This window comes from Artibeus jamaicensis, unplaced genomic scaffold (genome assembly GCF_021234435.1).
Source record: "Artibeus jamaicensis isolate MK-2021 breed Jamaican fruit bat unplaced genomic scaffold, CSHL_Jam_final contig_490, whole genome shotgun sequence".
In the NCBI taxonomy this organism is placed as follows: domain Eukaryota; kingdom Metazoa; phylum Chordata; class Mammalia; order Chiroptera; family Phyllostomidae; genus Artibeus; species Artibeus jamaicensis.
The window spans coordinates 11,670,707-11,693,825 of NW_026521861.1; the positions used below are offsets into that span (position 1 = coordinate 11,670,707).

General features: G+C 41.3%; 1 protein-coding gene and 1 non-coding gene across 2 annotated transcripts in view; both read left to right on the top strand.

Annotated features, from left to right (window-relative positions):
* The window catches only part of FHIP2A (FHF complex subunit HOOK interacting protein 2A), a 32,696-nt gene extending 10,687 nt beyond the window's left edge, over positions 1 to 22,009 (top strand). Inside the window, exons 4-17 of the mRNA XM_037132856.2 lie at positions 638 to 742; positions 1,198 to 1,320; positions 4,389 to 4,682; positions 4,824 to 5,020; positions 6,294 to 6,408; positions 6,943 to 7,019; positions 7,111 to 7,303; positions 7,493 to 7,662; positions 8,035 to 8,178; positions 9,124 to 9,214; positions 11,389 to 11,532; positions 18,071 to 18,211; positions 18,566 to 18,669; positions 18,774 to 22,009. Of these exons, the coding sequence (XP_036988751.2) occupies positions 638 to 742; positions 1,198 to 1,320; positions 4,389 to 4,682; positions 4,824 to 5,020; positions 6,294 to 6,408; positions 6,943 to 7,019; positions 7,111 to 7,303; positions 7,493 to 7,662; positions 8,035 to 8,178; positions 9,124 to 9,214; positions 11,389 to 11,532; positions 18,071 to 18,211; positions 18,566 to 18,669; positions 18,774 to 18,879 (2,004 nt within the window). The 3' untranslated portion in view covers positions 18,880 to 22,009. The remainder of the gene's footprint in view (positions 1 to 637; positions 743 to 1,197; positions 1,321 to 4,388; positions 4,683 to 4,823; positions 5,021 to 6,293; positions 6,409 to 6,942; positions 7,020 to 7,110; positions 7,304 to 7,492; positions 7,663 to 8,034; positions 8,179 to 9,123; positions 9,215 to 11,388; positions 11,533 to 18,070; positions 18,212 to 18,565; positions 18,670 to 18,773) is intronic.
* LOC119040100 (U6 spliceosomal RNA) lies at positions 8,386 to 8,492 on the top strand. The gene has a single exon (XR_005080787.2). It is a non-coding gene; the product is annotated as a U6 spliceosomal RNA (small nuclear RNA).
* Positions 22,010 to 23,119: the final 1,110 nt, after the last annotated feature.

Below are 23,119 nucleotides of genomic sequence, written 5' to 3' on the forward strand. Positions count from 1 at the left end.
TAGAACATATGACATCAGTTCATACTCTCTTAATTCCCAGTGTGAGTAATCATCAGGTTTGCCTACTGAGCAAATATTTGAAACAAGTGGCATGTTATACAAACTTCTTTATTACATATTAATTGCCTACAATTGTAATATAAATAATTTTGCAGCTAACTTAAAATAACATCGTTGGGCTACATCATAGATGTCTATACCTTAGGAATTCTTTAATTTACAGATGTGTGTTAGGTTTATTTACTCCTGCATGTACGTCCTGGAAAGTTCACAGTTACCTGTCATTTGTGTGAGTTACGAGATTCTGGCTTGGCTTTGCCACCGAGTGGACTGTGGTAGTTTCGCGTTACCTTAGCAGTGACAGTACAAGCAGGTTGGCGTTGCCCGAACCAAACTCCGATCTGAGGAGCGTGTTCTCTCCATATGGTCCCATACGCTATGTTATAGTCCCAGATGTCATTTTATTCCTGGAATACCCATCAATAATTGATTGAGAATTTTATCCTGGCTAATTGCATTGACTTTGAGGGTGGGATACAGTCCCATCCAGTGTCTCTCCTGTATTTTAAGCTCTTGAGTAAGTGTGTTTGTATCGTCTGTTTTCTCCTTGTCTGCCCTCCTCCCCTCCTGTGCCCAGTGTCCCCCCGGAATGAAACAGCAGGTGCTGGGCTTCTACACCAAACTCCTGGGCAGGGTCCGGCAGCCGCTGCTCCCGCACATCAACGTGCACAGGCCCGTGCAGGTACCGCGCTCCCTCCCGCAGCCGTATCGCTTTGATTTCCTTGGGTACAGATGCTACTTAGTATAAGTTTTCTAAGCATAAAAACAATACAGAAAGTTACTCTAAAAATAACAAGCAAACTGGGAAATATTTGAGCTGACGTATTAAATGTACTTCATGTCTTTATATTCCTTTTAAAATTTTATATGTTAATTTTCCCTTCAACTTATCTCCCTAACAACTCAAGGAGAGTGTTTTACGTACCTCATTCATTTTTTAGGGTAACGTATTTGAAAAATTTGATACTAGTGAGCTTATTTTGATCTTGGTGATTATAAATAGTGTTATATCAGTAATGCAAGCTATTTATTTGTATTATTGGAAAATTTTAAGTATCCTTAAGGTAAATAGTTGGCTATGTACATGCTTGTAAAAAATAACCTAAATTAAAACATTTTTGGAACAATTTCTGACAGAAACTAATCCGGCTGTGTGGGGAAGTCCTCGCCACGCCCACGGAGAATGAAGAAATCCAGTTCCTCTGCATTGTGTGTGCGAGACTGAAGGAGGACCCCTATTTGGTCAATTTCTTTCTGGAGGTATGGTGTAGTCGTCAGTCTTCAAAGTACATTCATGTTAACACTGCTACGGGAATTGACCGTTCACACACTTTCAGTGTCGGTCCTTACACTCTCCCCGGGATTGGAGTTTTTATACGCATGTCACTTTCTCTGCTGGTAGCGAGCTCCTTGAGGACAAGGACTCAGTTGTGTTTGTCTTCGGGTCCCCGTAGATTCTCTAGTACCGAGCACACTGTGTAATGACTGTGTAAGTAACACGCACTGAGTGAGTGAATCTTCAGAGAAATGCAGCTTTATTACTTGTGAGTATAGATAGTCACAGAAGTACTTTCCAGTTCTCAGGCATGTACCCCTGAAATCTAGTCCACATTAGATTTATGTGAGCTCACACATACATGGGTTAAGTGCATATGGTAAATGAGTTAGAAACTGTCTTTGCCCCAAGGGAGTTTATAGGCTGGTGACGGAGGTAAGACTAGTATTCAGATACAGTACATAGTCTAAGGTAGAGTGAGGTAAGTTCAGGAGAAAGATGCAAGACAAATGCTCCTTAAGTATTTACAGGATGAAGAGATTCCAGCTGCCCTAGGTCAATAGGAAAGGCTTCGTAGAAGAAGTTATCTTTGATAAGAGCTTCAACATGTTTAGGTTAGAGTGGGTGGACATAAGGAAAGGAATGAAGACAGAAGTTGATGGTGTGTTCAGGAAACAGTGTGATTAGGATAGGTGGTCAGAGGGGCACCTGGACAGGCAGACCAGCAACTGTCAAAGGCTCTGAATGGCAGGACGGGGAATTTGCAGTTGTTGGGGAGCTACGGACGATTTTTGAACAGGGATGTCATCACGTGATGGAACCGGTGCCTTGAGTGGTTACTGGTGAATTGGTGGCAGCATCTTATACAGTGGATTCCTGTGGGAGGAGAGAGAAAAGCAGGGAAACCAACTTGGAGGCTGGTGGAGAACCCAGGCAAGAAGTAACAAGGACTGTAACTAAGTTGGGAGCGTTGGGTTGGAGTGAAGTGTGTTCAGAAGAACTTTGAGGTGTAGACTCTGTGTGGTCTCGGGCCCGAAGCAGGAGAGAGGAGGATGGATGCTTGCTTTCCCGAACCACCAAGGCTGCCGCTAATGAAAAGAAGGGAGCCCAGAGGAAGCTTATTTTGAGGGGAAGATGGTATTTTGGTTCTGGATGCTTTGAACCATCACGATACCCTCGTGGAAATAGTTAGCAGGTATTTGGTGTTGCAGATCAGCGGTTTGGGAGAGAAGTCTGGGTTTAAGGGATTCGGGGGTTGTGTGTACAAATGTGCTGTGCTTACCGATGACCTCCCCGAAGAGGAAAGGAAATAGTGTCCGCGAGAAGCAAAGCACAGGCGTGAAGGCAGCAGTTTCCTGTCACCTAAGGAGCTTCTTAAAAATGCAGATTCCTTGGCTCCACCACCAGATACCACCTTTTGGTGGGTGTGGGTGGGGCCAGGAGTCTGCAGTTTTATTGGTCCCCACAGGAGACCCGGGGACAGGTGTGGAGCCTCACCTTGAGAACCGGTAGTTCAAGGAGGGTTGTTCTAAGGTGATTCTGTCTCCTGCCATTCTTATCTGAGGTACCACTCCTAACTGTTATCAGAATTTTGATGAAATAAATGTTTTACATCATAAACACTCTGATCTGCACTGATTTTATAGGAAATCGGGCTGTTGTTTAGAGTGTTTATTCAGTTCCATAGAATTGTTTTTTTAACATGTACAGTGAGCTCTATTTCTCTAATAGAAGACCATAGAAGAGTGGTCTATGCTGTACTTTTAACAGTAATCAAAGTGACTTATAATAACTAGAAAATGACTTGGGAAGTGGAACTTTCAATTCATTCAGCATTTAATATGCTTCTGTGATGGGCAAAACACAGCGGTAGGCTCCGTGGAGAAGCTGGTTTATGATGGATTCAAACTAGTGTGTGCGGTTTGATTTTTGCTCTTAACTTCAGAGGGGAAAAACAAGATACTTTTGCCTTGAAACTAATAATTTGCTTCAGTTAAGATTCTCTTTGTGTTTGGGTATGTGTATGGGAGGGGGAGGGGCCGGTGTTTCAAGCACATCTTACTTTTTATATAGAGCAGGATCGTAAGGAGAAAAATCATCTTAGAAAAGATATTTTAGGAGAATCAGCTTCGAGCCTATATAATCTTAGTGGTCCATCGTTGAGAGAATTGTCTGCAGTCGAAACCTCCAGAATCCTTTCTTCCCACCAACATCAGTGGTTTTTAGCAGAAGTCCAGTAGCAGTCACTAATACGGTTCTGGGCTCACGGTCAGTGGGAAACATTGTGGAGGTAGTGTAATGCGTATCAGAAATGCTTCTGCAGTTTAAAATATCTAAACCAGCCTGTGCAGGTGTGGGAGTCTGGTTTGTCAGAGCGCTTGTGTCTGTCGCTGTGCCGACCGCACACTGAATGCGGCCGTGTTTTGCCGTGTGCAGTGCACTTCTGTATCCGCTGTGCAGCCACGTTTTTGGCCCAAACTCTCAGGGAAAAATTTTTTTGTTTTAATTTTTCAATTCAAGTTTTTATTTATTTGTATTTAGATACTTGGTTTTTGTATTATGAAGGATTTTAACCTTTACCTTTGAAATTACAGTACCAGAAATTTTATATAACAAATAACTACAAAACACAAGAACAGATACAAGGTCTTTCAGGCGCTACACATTTATAATGTGCACCCTTATTTTTCCCCTCAAAAATTTGGGCAAAAAGTGCACATTATACCTGGAAAAATACGGAATTATAGAGAAATACATTAAAACACTATTTCTGTTTTTTTAATTATTTTATTGTTGTTCAATTACAGTTGTCTGTATTTTCTCCCCTCCACTCCCCCCACCCCCTCCAAACCTCCCTCTCTCCCTTGCTTCCACCCTCCCCCTTGGTTTTGTCCATGTGTCCTTTATAGTAGTTCTGAAAACCCTTCTCCCCCATCCCCTCCCCGCTCCCCTCTGGCTATTGTTAGAGTATTCTTATTTTCAACTACTCTGGTTACATTGCTGTTTTAAAAGGTTTCGATGTGAATCTTACAAAACATGTGTTCCTTTTCAGAATAAGTTGAAGTCATTGGCTTCCAAAGGAGCACCGAGTGTAATTTCAGAAGACACACTAAAGGGTCAGGATTCCTCGTCCGCAGATGCAGGACAGCCCTGCGGGCCTGAGGAGCTGCCTGGCGCCACCGGGGCGGAGCCCACGGGGCTGGAGGATGGGTCCGCTCCTCAGCCCGATGACCTGTCCTCAAGTCTGGAGAGTCTCAGCATCACTTCCCTGCCAGAGGCCTCGGTCGTCGGTCCAAACCAAGACTACAACTTAGTGAATTCTTTGCTGAACCTCACGAGGAGTCCCGTGAGTGGTCATCTTTCATTCCCCCGCCCCCCAGTATGATCAGTTATATGCATTTAAAATAGAAAAAAAAATCTATTCTTATTTTAGCGTAAAGCATTAAATCCTGATTTGAGGACTGAGGGGGTGTGGTTTTGCCCGCAGGATGGCCGGATAGCCGTGAAGGCCTGCGAGGGCCTGATGCTGTTAGTGAGCCTGCCGGAGCCCGCGGCAGCCAAGTGCCTCACGCAGAGCACCTGCCTGTGCGAACTACTGACCGACAGGCTTGCCTCCCTGTACAAGGCCCTACCTCAGTCGGTGGACCCCTTGGATATTGAAACGGTGGAAGCGATTAACTGGGGGTAAGAACCTGAACCTTTTGTTGTGTTATTCCGTGCAGGTGACTTCTTACACCTGCACCTTAAATCCATTTCTGCGGGGTCTGGCAGAAGTAAGGCCTGCTTGAGTGTGGTTGATGGGGTGTAATAATTTATATATAAATACATATATACATACACCCTAATAATATGGGTGTAATAGTTTATCATTTTAATTTGAACATTTCCCCAAAAATGTCGTATGGTGTGCTTGAGTGTGATAGTGTTAGGCTACAAAATTACATGCTGAAGATTTTGTAATAAAACAGGGGCGTTATTTGTGTGGGACCCAGTATTTTGCAGTGGTAGGCCCCTTTCTCTTTGGACAAGGTCAGCATTACTAGTGATCCTTAAGTGGGCGGATTCAGTGTGGGTCCTTTCACAGTTCTTATCAATCAGTGGCAGTGAATGGGTGTGGGAGTAGTCCAGCCATAGGAGGAAAGCTACTTTTCCTTTGTTCATTCATTATAATGGTCATTTAAGACCTTAATCACATTAAGGCCGATAACTTTATTTGGTTTTTTTAATCTTAAAAGAATTTATCTCCTTGTTTATAAATAAATTCCTTGGCCCCTGGGGCAGTCTTGTCTGTTTCATGGGTCCCCCCCCCCACCTTGATTCTCATAGGAAAATATGATTGTTGTAAGACACTTATAAGTTGCTAAAAAGTACTATATAAAGCAGCATAAATAAAATCACCCATAATCCCACCACCTCAAACAATCTAATATTTTGACATAGTAACTTGTTACTGTTTTTCTGTGTGTCTTAGACCCTTCTTTGGTTTTTACTTGTTTTTTTTTCCCTGTATTCTGTCCACATGGGTGGGCAGACCCACTTGTTAACTCTAAGGCGGGAGGAGAAGCAGGCCAGCCGTTGCCTTTGGCAGACCCTCCTTTACCCGCCTTTCCTTCTCCCCAACACAGAGAACTTCTGCCTCTTCCTTCCTGTTACTTGGTCAAGTTTATGGCACAAGTGTGAGGACCTGTTGAATGGATTTTCTCCTGCAGGTCCATTCTGCTTTGGTCCCCCTCTTTGCACGTAATGAGTAGAAATTACTTACAACTTTTATTTAAAAGGTTTTCTGTAATCTTTGGCTTTCTTTTACAAAACCCTCTTCCGGTAGTCATGCTGCTTTGCCCGGGTAAAGGTGTCACGCGTTGTAAGTTCATTTGCGTGCCTTCATTTTTCCAATGTGCTGAATTGGATTAATGCTTTTGGATACTTTTGGACCAAGCATTTTTTCTGCATCCTACAGTTTGGACTCATATAGTCATAAAGAAGATGCTTCGGCATTTCCGGGAAAACGAGCCTTAATTTCATTTCTTTCCTGGTTTGATTATTGTGATCAACTCATAAAGGAAGCACAAAAGGTTTGAATATTTTAATTTTTTACTGAACATTAAAAAATTTTTAAATGTCTATTAAGTGAAATTTGAATCCTCAGTTTATATCCCCAACTATATCTTAATTGTCTTAAGATAGCACGGTTAGTAAAATAAATACTTAAACCGAATAAACAAAAGAAGTGTGTATGTGTGTGTATTTGTGTCTGTTACAACTCTAGAATAAATTACAATTCAAATCCTGCCTTGATATTTCTTTAATATAAGAACAACCCTTCATAAGATAACATCAGTCTTCCTTTTTTTCTCCTCTTTGGAGAGATGTCACTACCCTAAATTGATTGGGCTAACATTTTTATTTTGTCTGTCTTGTTCATGGAAATTTAGATAAAATGTAAAGAACTTATTAACTAATATTCGTATACCATCAAGTGAGATAGTCAATAGGCAAGTTTGTTTTACCCATTAATTCAGATGGAGGGTGCAGACTGATTGACTGATGTTACAAATTAATCACTGTTTTCCATTAAAAAACATAATGATGCTTATACTGTATTTCAGACTACTGCTGTTGCTCTTGCCAAAGCCGTTCATGAAAGATTTTTTATTGGTGTAATGGAACCTCAGTTAATGCAAACGTGAGTGGCCTCTTTACTTAAAGAGAAAAAAAAGAAAGAAAATCCTGTGTTGTGTTATTTTTGCCTGCTCATTACCTGTCTGTTGTGCCAGCTCTGAGATGGGCATCCTGACGTCCACGGCAATGCTACACCGCATTGTTCGGCAAGTAACCTCGGACGTTTTGCTTCAAGAAATGGTGTTTTTCATCCTTGGAGAACAGAGGGAACCAGAAACCCTGGCAGAGATTAACAGACATCCTTTAAGACATAGGTTAATTGAACATTGTGATCACATATCTGATGAGGTAAGCGATGCAATTATTTAGAATTTGACTTAGAGTCTTTGGAATACTGATTTTAATATACTCGTGATGTTTTGAATACAGCCTCTTTTTATGTGGCTTTAAAAATGCCCAGTACGATTCACAAGACGGTAAGAAGAACGGTTTCTTCTAAGACATTTTCCAGTTAGCGTTTGTCGTTTTTGGTTTCAGATAAGCATAATGACACTAAGGATGTTTGAACATCTTTTACAAAAGCCCAATGAGCACATTCTTTACAACTTGGTCCTAAGAAATCTGGAAGAAAGAAACTACACGGAGTACAAACCTGTGTGCCCGGAAGACAAAGACGTGGTAGAGAACGGACTGATCGCAGGGGCCGTGTAAGTTTCTGTCCGTCTCTGAGCTCGGCATTGCACGTGGAATTGTAACTTCCTCTTATTTCTCTCCTTGATTCGTAAAGAAACCTCAACGGTTTTTAAAGTTTTTTAAAAATCAAACTTAGATGTCTTGATATCACCGTCCCTTTAAATTACAAGTAGTATTGACCATTAAACCTAACAGAATCACTAACTACATCCTTGAGTTTGCTGTTAGTATAAAATGTTAATTTCTCTATAAAAATATATATTATTTCTTAATTTTTTTTAAATAAAATTATGTAAGAATAAAATTATTTCTAAGAACACAGCAGAGAATCTTTTGGCTTAGAAAATATAATACATTTTTTTTATACATCATTAAATTGAACTTAGAGATCTGGAAGAAGATCCATTATTTACTGACATTTCACCAGATAACACTTTGTCAAACCAAGAGTGGCTGAGCTCTTCACCCCCTGCTACTCCAGACCACCCCAAAAATGATGGGAAAACGGAAGTCCACAAAATTGTAAACAGGTGAGTTGCTGTATAAATTTGACTCCCAGCTCTTTTACTTGTCTTCATAACAGATAATAGCTCTGCTCTTAGATTGTCACAGAGACATATTATGAACTCAGTCTTCCCTTACTTAATCTAAAGATTATGTCAGCTTTTTGTCATGCTTATGTAGCAAGTGAAAGCCTGGGGCAGAGAAAGGCTCTACTTGATATGGAAATAAAAAGGGTGCTCGCTTTGGCAGCACATATACTAAAATTGGAACGATACAGAGAAGATTAGCATGGCCCCTGCGCAAGGATGATACGCAAATTCGTGAAGTGAAATAAAAAGAAGGGACAATTGTGACCTTCAGAGTACCCTACTTTTTAAATGTAAATAATTTGAAGTAGCTCCCAACACTGTAGAAGGCACTGAGAATCAACAGTTTGACAATTGTACTTATTAGACTTGCGTTTGTTTATGCTGAACGTACAGATATTCCTTTTCATTAGTTCATGTTTTTAAGTTTTTTTTTAAGTGCTCTTTCAGTGACAATTTTATTTTTCTTGTTTTTCAAAGCTGTTACTGATGTGCCTGTTTCTCTCAGATGACTAGAGAAAATTGCCTGTTAATCAAGATGTGAAATTAGGATGCATAAAAATCTTAAATTCACTTACTTAAAAGCCAGTTTCCTGACATTAACAAATACCATGGCACTCTGTCATTGGGCTGTAAAAGCAAAGGTGTTTTAGGCTTACTTCCATTTTAAGTGGAATGAGGAATTCTTTAAATAAAACCTTTAATGAAAGAGTATTTAATCAGGAAGACTGATTGAGGTTAAGTGCTTGAGAACATATAGTTTTATTGTTCAAATTTCCACTTGCATTGATACTTGACTAAAGATATTGCTAGATACTTTAATACACACAAAGATACTGAGCTCTGAGGGTATTTATGTTATTGACCATGGCTTTTCCCTTTAAGTTTTCTCTGTCTGGTACCGGATGAAGCAAAGTCTTCCTACCACGTCGAGGGCACTGGGTATGATACCTACCTCCGAGATGCTCACAGGCAGGTAAGGGCGCGGATTTTTTGAGATGAAATCCAGTGAGAACGCGTGCGCACACCTCGTCCCACTGCCCGCAGCCATTTTTCCAGCGGTTTCCCTTTCTCTGCCAGACCCGAACTCCGCTCTCGCTATAACTTTCTGCACGAGACCTTCCCTTGCATCTCACCGTCTGTGTCTCTGTCTCTGATTTCTCTAATGCTCCCTCTTCCTCTTCCCCCTTCTCCCCTCCCCCTCTTGCTTCCCTGTCCTTTCTGTAGTTGACATTGTGTCTCCCCCAAATCCTTCCCCTGCTAATCCAAACCTGGTCTCTACGTGACTCCGCCCACCACCGCCCTCGCTCCCATTGCTGGGGCTTCTCTTTCCTCTGCAGCAGCGTCTTCCACCCCCAGTGGCCTTCGGGTGCTGTCCCCGCAGTCACTCCCTCCCTTCCTCCTCCCTCCCCTGCAGGAGCTTACAACCTGCGATCTGTCCTTAGTTATTAAATGAGATGCCCTTCCCTCAGTCCTCTTGACTCTGTAGCAATTACATTTTTATAAAATTCCAAATTTTGAAACGTTTCACATCAGAACAATGTGTGTTGAATTTTCATTTACATGTTTGGGATTTAAGTGTGCTATTACATATAATTAACTTGTTTGTGGTACGATGAATTCCTAATGCTTCCGGCCCGACTTCAAGTCCACATGACCACATAAATAACCAGATTGATGTACTTTCGGTAACAATAACGGCAGTAAAGTAATACCAGTTCAGTACTACCAACAGCATTTTTACACTGCTTTTATTCTTTCTGAAAAGTTTTATTATTTTTTTAAACTATTACATTCTAGGTCAGAATTTCAGAAGCGTTAATAGCAAAATGCTTTACTAAACATTAGGATGTGGTTTTATAAAGAAAATCATCTGTTGAAAGCAAAATAGTTGAAAACTCACAATCTATTGAAGAAGTTGGCTTTTTTATCATTTTAAATATGTTTGTTTTTCTTAAAAAGATGAAGTTAGTGCTTCATGGTGACAATATGTTTTGTTGTAATTTCAAGTACTTTCCAATTAGAGAGCTCAAAGTAATTTTGCTTTGTTGAGGAGAATCTGAAAAGGGAAAGAATAAGGAAGGAAGCTTTGCTGTAAATTTCTTTCATTCCAAATTCAAGTAAATTACCTGGCAGGAAGACTTAAAATTATATGTGACTTTTTTATTATGAGATATTCTCATGCTTGTAAGAATTCCTATTGTTTATTCCAGTGATAAACTTGGTGTAGTGAAGGACTAGTTTTTTTATTATTTCCAATCTCAGAGACCGACACTTTTGTAAAATACAATAAAAAATATTTCCTAGATGCCTAGCCAGGTGGCTCAGTTGGCTGGAGAGTCTTCCTGTACACCAGAAAGGTTGTGGGTTCGATCGCTGGTCAGGGCACCTACCTAGGTTGCAGGTTTGATCCCCACATGGGGCACCTGTTGCGGGTGGCTTGTGGAGAGGGGTGCAGACATTGGTGTCTCCCTCTCTCTCTAAAATCAGTAAACATATCCTTGGGTGAGGATTTTTTAAAAAATGAATTACTAGTAAAATGCAAAGAAAAAAACACAAATTACAAGCCCTGATTACTTGATTAGGGTCAAGGGACATAAAATGGGCTCAGTTAAACTGCAGTAGAAGGGTCTCGGTTCTGGCTCTTGGTTTCTGTGCTCCTTGTGGTGGCAGCAGTTTGCGGAGCACTTCTGGGGTTGCAGCGTTCCTGGTGCAGATGCGCTGTAGGAAGCCCGGCGGGCTTGCCTTCCAGGTGCTGTGCATCTGTGTCCATCTGTTACAGGTAACAGCAGAATAGAGTTGAAAGTGCAGCTAGAACTTACCATGCCTTTAAGTATTCTCTTAAGTATGTAATGGAAATAAGTAAAGGGTTACATTCCTCTACACGGAAAGAGCATAATAAGCACAGTAGTTAAAGGGGTACTTTGGTAAACATAGAATATGCCTATTTTTCATCAGTGATTAGCATTTTACTTTCTGCGTCTAGATAGGCTGTTATCTGAGTCATTTCTTCTCTCCCGTGGCACCTCCCACGTAATGGACACTCAGCATTCAAGGGAATTTTTGTATTCCTGTTTGAGGAAATAATTTCTCTCTCATCTCGATTCGTTTCGGGTTAGTTCTCTGATGATCTCAATGCTTTTTCCCCAGTTCCGGGACTACTGTGCCATCTGCTTAAGGTGGGAGTGGCCCGGCTCCCCGAAAGCGTTGGAAAAGTGCAACCTAGAAGCCGCTTTCTTTGAAGGTCATTTTTTGAAAGTTTTATTTGACAGAATGGGAAGAATTCTTGATCAGGTAATGTGTTAAGGTACTTATCTTCATATTATTTTGTTACCATTCATTCCAGGTTCATCTCATGTCTTACATTACATCTTCAATAAAGTAGTTTTATTGTTTTCTTAGTTTTTCCACTAGATGACGTTTTCATAAAATTTGCTTGTCAACAACAGGCGTTTCCGATGCGTTCGTTATGGTAAAAGCATTTATTTGGCCTGATGGTTGTTACAGAGTTGTATATTTTAGTTCTCGCTACAGGCCATTGTCTTCATATCTTTAACGTGTTTTGGAGGAGATTAGAGGGCTTTTCTTTTATAACTAATGTAGAAAGCCTTTAGTACAGTCAGTACAAATAGAAATAGAGTCCGCCTTGTAAGGCTCACTCAGTTCAGAGCAGTGCGACATGAGCCTGCTCCTTCAGACAGAGACCTTGTGAAGGACACTCGTTTTCACAAGGGAGCGGTACAGTGAAAAAGGTAACTTCACTTACTGCAGGGAGGGTAGACCACCATAGCTGGCGTGCTGCTGTGTGTGTCCCACTGACTGTCGGGAGAGGAATTGGGATGACAGTTGCACCCTCGTCCCACCCCTCACTGAGAAATTAGCTTAGAGATGCTTTGCACACTGAGGAGGACACTTGATGTAAGCAAATCTGGGGTGGTACTTGTCTCCAGATAGAAATCGGGTTAACCAATATGGAATCATTTAAAATTGTATATTAAAGTACTTGGTCTTTATTAGCATTTTAGTTAAGGGTTATGCGAGCTTAGGGAATCATAAAAGAAATGTACTAACTTCTGGCAAAGATGGAGGCGTAGGTAGACACACTGTGCCTCCTCGCACAACCAAAAGAAGGATAACAACAAATTTAAAAACAACTAGAACTGCCAGAAAACCGATCTGCATGGAAATCTGACAACCAAGGAGTTAAAGAAGAAACACTCACCCAGACTGGTGGGAGGGGCGGAGATGGGTGGCCAGGAGAGAGGACTCGCAGGAAAGGGGCAGTGGAGGACCGGAGCAGGCAAGGCAAGGCTGGCAGGCCAGGCGGTGGCTGGCAACCTGGTGAGGCAGTGGATTGCGGACTGGTGGTCCCACATTTACATGTGGATAAACTGGGAGGAACCCTGGCGAGTGAGATGGACTGTACCACCCAGGGCTCCAGTGCAGGGAAAGAAAGCCTCAAACCTCTGATTGAAAACACCTGTGGGGGTTGAGGCAGCAGCAGGAGAGACTTCCTGCCTCACAGGAGAGTTTGTTGGAGAGACCCTCAGGGTCCTGGAACAGACACAAACCCACCCACACAGGAATCAGCACCAGAAGGGCCCAGTTTGATTGTGGGTCACGGTGGAAGGGACTGAAAACTGGCAGAGAGTGGAGCAAGCACCATTGTTCCCTCTTGGACCCCTCCCCACATACAGGGTCACAACACAGTGACATGGGTTGCCCCATCCTGGTGAACACCTAAGGATCCACCCCTTATACGCGTAACAGGCACATTGAGACAAAATAAAAATGGCCCAAATGAAAGAACAGATTAAAGCTCCAGAAAAAATACAACTGAGTGATGAAGAGACAGCCAACCTATCAGATGCACAGTTCAAAACACTGGTAATCGGGATGCTCACAGAATTGGCTGAATATGGTTGCAAATTAGATGAAAAAGTGAAGGCTATGCTAAGTGAAATAAAGGAAAATGTATGGGGAGCCAACAGTGAAGGGAAGGAAACTGGGACTCAAATCAATTGTGTAGCCCAGAAGGAAAAAAGAAACATTCAACCAGAACAGAATGAAGAAACAAGAATTCAAAAAAAGAAAAATGAGGAGAGGCTTAGGAACCTCCAGGACATCTTTAAACATTCCGACATCTGAATCATAGGGGTACCAGAAGGAAAAGAGGAAGAACAAGAAATGGAAAACTTATTTAAACAAATAATGAAGGAGAACTCCTCCAATCTGGCAAAGGAAATAGATTTCTAGGAAATCCAGGAAGCTCAGAGAGTCCCAGAGAAGTTGGGCCCAAGGAAGCACACACCAAGGCACATCACAATTACATTAGCCGAGATTAAAGATAAGGAGAAAATCTTAAAACAGGAAGAGAAAAAGAGATAATTACCTACAAAGGAGTGCCTATAAGGCTATCAGCTGATTTCTCAAAAGAGACCTTACAGGCAAGAAGGGGCAGGAAAGAAGCATTTGAAGTCATGAAAGGCAGGACTTCATGCCTTAGAGACTAAGACGACTCTATCCAGCAAAGCTCTCATTTAGAATAGAAGGACAGATAAAGTGCTTCCCTGATAAGGTCAAGTTAAAAGAGTTCATCATCACCAAACCCTTATTATATGAAATGTTAAAGGGACTTAAGTAAGAAAAAGAAGATAAAAAATATGAACAGTAAAATGACAACAATTATTAGCAACCGAACTTAAAACAAAAGCAACTAGAACAGGAACGGAACCAGAGAAATGGAGGTCACATGGAGGGTTATCAGTGGGGGAGTGGGAGGGGGAGAGAGGGGGAAAGGGTACAGAGCATAAGTAGCATAAATGTTAGGTAGAAGATAGACAAGGGGAGGTTAAGAGTAGTATAGGAAATGGAGAAGCCAAAGAACTTATATATATGACCCATGGACATGAACTAAAGTGGGGGAATGTGGGTGGGAAGGGATGTGTAGGGCAGAGGGTAGTAAAAGGGGGAAATGGGACAACTGTAATAGCATAATCAATAAAATATATTTAAAAAATAAAGGGGGGGGTTCTGTTTCCTGGTGGCAGGGGGCAGGGGAAGAAATGTACTTGCAAGCAGGCCATCTTCAGTAACCAGAAAGCCAAATAAAGAAATTACCACTTAAGAAGTATTCCACTAGGTTAGACTTTAGTCAGTACTATTTGTGATAGTAATCCATAAAGAGAAAGAGTAAGCGCTTTTTTTCTATTTTTAATCTAATAGCATGTGCTACATTTCTAGTGTTTACTTGTTTGTTTTATACCTAACAGCCAAAGCATTTAAACCCAGCTTGTACTTTTTCTTAGTATGTACCCCTCAAGGGTCAGGATGACCATGCTGGGATTACATGTTTACTGTGGACAAAGGCCAAGGTCCAGAGCAGAATGTAGACGATCCCAGACAAATGTAGGAGGCCAAGTTCTTGTCTTGCCCTCACTGAGGAGAGTTTGACCTTGGGTAACTGACTTAGCCACTCGTCCCATTTTCTTATTGTCAAAGTGAAGCTGCTGTTACTTGCCCTAACCTGCTACTTAGGTTTGCTTATAAGAATTAAATGGAAATGGTAGTAGCTCCTTCTTTCTCTCTGCAGCATAGAATTCCATTGTGTATATGTACCACAATTTTTGGATCCATTCATTTACTGATGGGCACCTAGTTTGCTTCCAACTCTTGGCTAATGTAAATTGTGCTGCTATGAACATTGTGGTGCATAGGTTCTTTGAAATTGATGTTTTAGGATTCTTAGGATATAATCCCAGCAGTGGAATTGCTGGGTCAAAAGGCAGGTCGATTTTTATTTTTCTGAGAAAAATCCATACTGTTTTCCATAATGGTTGTACCAGTCTGCACTCCCACCAACAGTGAACTAAGGACCCCTTTTCCCCACAACCCCTCCAACATTTGTTTGTTGCTTTGTTTATGATAGCCATCCTGACTGGTGTAAAGTGGTATCTCATTGTGGTTTTAATTTGCATCTCTCTGATAGCTAATGATATTGAGCATCTCTTCATGTGTCTCTGAATGTTCTGTATGTCCTCCTTGACTGGAAAGCATTATGCTGAGTGAAATAGGCCAGGTGCTGAAAGACAAATACCATATGATCTCACCTTTAACAGGAAGCTAAACAACAAAACAACCAAGCAAGCAGAAAGAAAAAAAAAAAAAAAAAAACAAAGACACTGAAATAGAGAACAAGGGGATAGTGACCAGAGGGGAAAGGGAAGGGAAGTTAAGGGGAAAAAAGGGGGAGGGATTTGGAGGAACAAATAGGAAGGACACAGGGACGAGAACTAAGGGGGGGTGGAAATGGGAGGGAGGTGGGGAGCAAGGGGCGGGGGAGGCTGGGATGGGAAAAATAGACAAAAAACTGTACTTGAAAAATAACTAAATAAAATTTATAAATAAATAAATAAAATTACAAAAAAAAAGTAAATACATTAAATGCTCCAATAAAAAAAAAATTAAATGGAAAAAAACTAATTTAAAATACAAAATCTTGTTAAATGCAGGTATTGGAAATTTCAGAGACTCTCGAGTTGTTGAGATTTTTTAAAATTTAACTTAAATCTCACTACTTTGAGTATCTGCGTATTTGGCCTTTATAGAGGAGGTGAGACTGTGTCTGTTGGTGGCATCAGTGTGCTGCTAAGTCGGCATTTATGGTCCCCAAATTCAGACTCTGTATTTAGTGTAAGCTCAGTCAAAAGGGGGCCGAGTCCATTTGACACATCAGAAAAATCTAGTTAGCTTTTACTTCAGGTAAATGCTCTATAAAGTACAAAATAAAAGGGTCCAAAATAATAGATTATTATAAAAAAAATCCAAAAAGGCCAACTTGCTTTCAAGTCATTACCAATATGGAGTAGAGACCATTTAGAGGAATGGTGGAACAGTTTCTCTCCAGCTAAAATTTATTTTCATTTTTGCATCAAAAAACGAACCTGGCCTGAACTGGTGTGGTTTAGCTGGTTGGAGCATGGTCCCCGAACTGAAGGGTTGTGGGCCCCATCCCCAGTCAGGGCACATAGCTGTTTCGGGTTCGGTCCCCATCCAGGCCTGTGCTGGAGGCCACCAGTCCATGTTTCTCTTTCTCCCTTCCTCTCTCTCTAAAAGCAATGAAAAAAATGTCCTCAGGTGAGGATAACAAAAAAACTGTGTCAATCTTAAATTTCTTCAGCAACAGAATACATAGATTTCCTGTTTAAATAAAACTAAAAATCAAAGTAACACCATACAGAGAAAATTAAAGTTAAAGTGGCAGTATGCTTATTTAAAGCCAATTTATTTATTTATTTAAGCACCCACAAATGCCATAATTTAGACCTAAAAATCTCAGCTACCTGAAATAAAGTCACTTACAATTCTGTACTTGTTTCATTTTAAGTGATTTTGTCCACATTTTTACAGTAATGCATTCTTCTTAAAGATTTTTTTTAATGTTTCCTTTGTGCCTAACAGTGAATTCACCATTTGTTATGCATTGAATCTCGAAAAAGGCTCTTCTGTTGCAAATGTTATCAAATAGGAGAACAGGTTCTCCGAACCGTCCTCTAACAGGACCGGCGTCTCCCTGCACTGACATTGCTGAAGGGCCGGATTCTGAATGAGTTAGAAATGGTTTTTCTTCTTTCAGAAAGTCTGTGTTCATGACTCTAGTAAGTGACAATGACTCAGAGCGCCCTGTGACACGGGACCTGAGTGTTCACCTAACAGGATTTTTGTTGTCTGCCAGAGCATGCTGAAGCATTTGTTGTCTTCTGAAGGCAAATATCCCCCTTTTAACTGGTAGTCAGTATGATCAACTTCAAAGCTGCTCAGTGAAGGATAGTGAAACACTCGGATTCCATGGCTAGTAGGAGACCGGCCTGGAATCGCTCCTCCCCTCCCGACGCCGCAGTGCACGTTCCCGCCCCCCGCCCAGCCTCCCGGGGCCTTCTCAGCCTTCTTCCCGAGTCAGCGCCGTTCTGCCCCTCGGGGTCCTTCACCGAAGGGGGTGGATGAGCAGTTTGTCTGAAGCGCCAGGCATAGTAATAACTCTTTTTGTACAGCATGTCTTTTGCTTTGCTTTTCACGTTCTCTGTAAAGTGCCTCCAAGCTACTTTCTGTGAAGGATAAATAGTAAAAGACTGGAATTCTAGTTACACTGAGACATTACATCACAAAGTATGAGAACTCTACACGGACGCACAATTATTTGGGGGGAGCTGACCCTTGCGGAGAACGAAGCGGAACCTGTATACAATCGCAGTTTTGACTTTTCTCCCTCCCTCCGAGCACAGCAGTCATTTCCACCCCCAAGGACTCGCATCCTATTGACAAGTGTCTGTGACTCCATTTCATCCGTCATCAGGGGTAGTTGAATAAGGAATGTTATTTCTAAAACTAGACTACCATGTTTTAAAAGATTTTAATGCCTTTCCTTCTGTCTTTGGTCTTATACTTAATGCGTCATGTCTTCTGTTTGTAATTAGTATCACTTATGACACTCTGGTGGGTTTTGATGACATCTTGAACGCTTTCATTAATTAAAACAACCTGCATAAAACAGAGACTTTCTGGCTGTGTTCCGTATTTGTTTTTTTCTATATGTTCATATGCATGCTTTAAAAAAAAATACATTGAGGACCATGGTATATGCACTTTGACTAAGATGGTGAGAACCACTGCAATTTAGTCACAGGTACTTTCATTGTAGAAGAGCATGAGGAGGGAGGAGTAAAACGGTAGATTTTCCTTTCTTGAAAAAGCAAGTTAAAATGGTAAAGTAAAATCTCAGGTGCATACGTTGCAAGTAGTGTCAGTGATGTCTTTGTTTGTGACCTCTCCGTAGCCGTACGACGTGAACTTGCAAGTGACGTCGGTGTTGTCTAGACTGTCCCTCTTCCCCCACCCGCACCTGCACGAGTACCTTCTGGACCCGTACGTGAACCTCGCTTCTGGCTGTAGATCCCTCTTCTCTGTGATCGTCAGGGTGAGTCACTGGTTTGTCATATTCCCGATTAGAACTGGTAAACCTGTCCAGTTCACATCTTCATATCATTACATGTAATCAGTGTCATGTACAGAGAAATATTATGTATCTGCCGTTTGGAAGTAATCATTTGACTGTAAAATGTGGAGAAAAAATTCATTCTCTTAAATGATGTATATAACTTTTGTATTCTAAGGAATAGATATGAGTTCTTTGTCAAAGACAGTTATATAAATAGTGAAAGATGACATTCTTCATTTAATGAAAGGAAATGGAGTTTGTTCATTTGTTTCATCCTGAAAATCACTACATAGTTGACTTAGGAACTGGGTTCCTTTTGTCTCTGGGATGCAGGTTGTCGGAGACCTTATGGTCAGAATCCAGCGCATTCAAGACTTTACTCCCAAGCTTCTGTTAGTCAGAAAGCGATTACTTGGTTTGGAGCCTGAGGGTCCCATGTAAGTCGGCGTTTTGCATGTTACTTTTAATCTGAAAATTCCGCCAGCACGTGACAGTCCGCTGGCACCTTGAACTGATGTGTCGCCTGCTTGTCCCTGCCCAGGATCGACCACGTCACCTTGCTGGAGGGTGTGATCGTGCTGGAGGAGTTCTGCAAGGAGCTGGCCGCCATCGCGTTTGTGAAGTTCCACGCCTCCTCCACACCCTGAACAGCACCTCTCAGGTGACTGAGGGAGCAGAACTGTTTGCATTTCCCAAAAAGACTCGGTTCCACCCACGGCAGAGAGGATAAGAAGCCTTTTTAAATGAAGTGTTGCTGTAAACTGGACAGAACCATTACGAGCCCACTGAGTGGACAATTTCAGTAAAGTGTGCTGTACAATATTGCTTTCTTTGGCTTTATCATAAAGGTTCTATGTGTAAACTTGCACGTCCTTGAATCCAGGACACAATCAAAGGAACTTCAGGAAATGAGCATTTCCGATGCCTGTGTGAAAAGCTGCAGAATTTCTGATGTCATGACTTTGATATTTCTGTTATTTTAATATCCTTTTAGGTAGCAAGGCATTTTGATGTTCTCTGGGACTCAGACACTTACATTCTTTTGGATTAATAAGTAGCAAAAAGAACCCAATTTTTATAACTTTTTAAGATCAGCATTCTTACCAAACAAAATATGAAAAACTGTAAATGAAAAAATATATATAATTCAGGGACCATCAAATGAGTTAATAGGGAGACGGATGTGTAGAGAACCATTGACTTCAACTTTTCTAAGAGTAACAATTTAATATGATGATAAAATTCTTAGTTAATATATGTATATTTTTAAAGAAATGTTCTTTTACTCTTGTGCACATAGCCATGGAGTGATTAATTTTTTTGTACAGGTCCCAGTTTATTTAAACCATGGCATTTTTTGCAGTAACGTTGAATCTGGGCTCACCATTGGTAGTGCTTACTAAAATAGTACCATTTTATGCTAATTAACATGTATGGGTTGAGAACCTTTTTTTTCTTATCCTCTTTGAAAGTCGTTTCATAAACTTGCTCTACGATTCGACTTTTCTCACCGAATCATGCGGTAGCGTCTGTGTGGGGACTGACTGATGATAACTCGTAGGCAGCAATGGAAATGCCAATGGCCTCCCTAGTGTTTACATTTTTGAAAAAAGTTTTGTTCGGTCTTTTGTTTTAAATTATTTTAAAGACAGGTTTAAAACAAGCAGACAAACCAGTGTGTCCTGTTTACGTGTGAGAGAATTTGGGTGGATGGGCAGTTCAGGGGCGCGTGCAGCGTGCTCGGACTGATTTACAAACTGGTGTCCGCTAATCCGCTCTCCGTTCCTCCTGCACGTGATGCTTGCCACTCACATATATTGTTTTCAAGCTTGTGTCTCCTTTTTGTAGTTGAAATGCTAAGTAGCAGCACTTTTCCTCTTGTCTGTTTACCGCTATGTGTGGGAGCAGGCCGTCAAACCTCCGGTTGCAGACCCTGCCGAGAGGCCAGCTGATGCAGCGTTTCCGTGGCTGCAGTGTGCGAGCGTGTGCGCAGGCGCACGTTGTATACCTCCTGCTCCTTGTGTCGGGTTCGTTTTTTCCGATTTATTTTATAGTTAGTTTTTGCTATTTATTAAGAACAAAATATCGAACGATTGTGAATATTCTTGGCTCTAGAACACTTACCATTGTTAATTAACAATGAAAAGACTCCATTTCTAATTTAATGCAAATCTTTGTTAGCTCCTTCTAAGAAATTCATTAAGCAAAAAAGATGGAAAAGCAAAAGTGGGAGGTAGTTACTTTGTGCATGCTTTTCTTTAAATGATTTTTAGTGGAGGGAAAGCATTAAGTTTGCTGTATTTACTCACCAGCCCACGTAAGGAATACCGCAACAGCTTCAGCCTGGGATCTAGTTATAGTCCACTGATGTGGGCGTATTTGAAATACAGCATTTAGAGATATTAGATATTTCTCAATGTTTTCATAGTGCTCAGTGGGTGTGACAGCGCTGATGTGACCTCCCAAACCAAATACTATTTTATCTTTGATTTCGCAGAGGGACCCTGTAGCTAATCTATGAAACCAAGCTGAGAAAAGCTTTAACTCATTTTTTTTGTATGTGTGTATGCTGCTTCTTAAAACATATTTTTCTAAGTTATTGGAATAACTTTGATTTGTAATCAACGAAAGCTTACGGTATAGTTTGTCTCTCTTCTCAGTTTCCCTCTCTCTCTCTCTTCTCTCTTCCTTTTATTCATGGATAATTCAGACCTAGAGCCAGCACAAGTTCTCACAGTGAGTTGGGTTTGTTAGTGAAACATTGTACTACATTGTTAGTCTTTTTCTTGCTGTCTTTCAGAAGCTGAATATTTCTGAGGTTTATTATTTGCAAGACAGTGAGCAAAGAGCACTGTGTTGGGTAGAAAGCACCGTCTTGGCAACTGATTGTCACAAGCAAATTCCAAACTCAGTTGTAGCCTTGCTTCACATTGGTATAAATAGTATTCACATTTTTTTTTCATCTTTCTCTCTAACAGTGCAGTCTTTGGGGTTATCTTTAGTAATGAGCCACATTCTTTACTTGATAGAACTCGGTGTGTCCTCAGCCAGTTATCATTGTACTCACTTTATAACTGTGGGATGTTCTCGTGTCGGTGCAATATGGGAGCCACGAGGGGCTTCACAGCTTTTTGGTTTAATTGTACATCATTGTGTGTGCACATGTGTATATATGTGTGTGTATATTATATAAAAGGACCAAAATCCTTAGCTTGCTTACACTGTTGCTAGTGTAAAGATTGTTACACTTAATTTTACAGGGCACAAATTATGGAATTACCTTCATAATCCATGGTAACATATTTCCATAAATTATTGCATTAATATACAATTACCACTTAATTATGAAGTTCTTAGGTATTGACCGAAGTTACAGTGAAATGCTAAAACCCCAAAATACATGGTCATCCTACTTTGGGTTGCACAATTAATCAGAATGCGCATGTCACTGTGGCACTGGATGTGCTCACAGAAGACAGATAATCATGTTTCCGGGCCCTGTAAAATAGTGTTACTGTAACACTCGCTCTGCCTATGGCCTTGTTTACATTAAACAAATGACATGGGGTAAATTTTTCTATTGAACATCGCTTGGGTCGCTGACAGTGTTACCGAGGCCCGGGGTTCAAGGGCCGTCCGTGAGGAAACTACGGACAGCGACTCTGGACCTGCGGGCCCTTCAAAGGAAGTCGAGATCAAGTCCAACTTCTTCTGCTAACAATGCATGCAGGACTTAAGAGGGATAATCCCAAAATAAATCATGTGATGTAAACAAAATGTCTCGTATTCTTGTAGAATTCTCATTGGAAACATTTTATTGACTGAGAAGTCAAAAACAGTAACTCCCAACCCACAAAAAGTATGACACAGCAATGGACAGGTCGCCACAGCCGCACGTATATTGGAATATTATCTGTCTCACTCCTTAACAATCATTTTCACTGAGTTTGGTTCCAGGGACACTCGCTACCTGTGGTTTGACTGTTGTGTGTGCGCTAGAGACTTGTGTTATAACAGCATCTCTAAAAAGGTATCAGAAATAGGACACACACACTTGGCCTATTCAACAAATATTTTTGGGAACTTTGTGTGAACCAGGGTTTACGGTGCCAGAAAACAGTGAGAAGCAATTTCTGCCCTTGAGAACTCAGAGTCTCGGGAAGGGCCCGGAGTGCGCACACCGACACGTCACCCTGCACATCGGTGAGCACTGGGTGAGGAACGGTGCCCACGCGAGCAAGGGCACAGGGAGGACCAGAGAAGCCGCAACTCAAGTCTAGACTGAATTCTATTCTTCCTTGTGAGTACAGAAATGTTGGATATCCAGAGATGTCATGACCACAAAGTCAACTTGGCAAAAAAAGTGGGAAACTCTTCTGTATCCTATTATATTTGCCATGATTGACTGTTTCCCCTTCGTTCTGAGATTGGCACAAAGCACCGGGCCAAACAGTTGTGCTTTGGGGCCGTGTTTTCTCAGTTGATGGATAATAATGAACTGTACTGATGTAAATGATCGCTTTCTAGAATTATTACGCAAAGAAGGCAAAAGGGCAATTGCAATATTAAAACCAAAAGATTTAAGTGGGCTTAAAAATAACCCGAACATTAGGAGTAACATTTGGTTTAGAAAATATATTTATAGAACCATCTTCCGCTTCAACTTAATGCTCCCATGACCACCTTTATTCTGGCCTGGTCGGGGCACTGGGTGGCTGCGTATCCAGCTGGGTTGACGGCAAGGGGAGCCTTGGACCCAGAAGCCACGTGCTGGGTGAATGTGGGAGAGATGGACTGCGTACGCCTCCACTGGCTTCTCATCCCAGAACTCCCACCCACTCCCAAAATTTAAGCCTGGGGTCAGGCTGGGTCAGGGGGGTCACACCT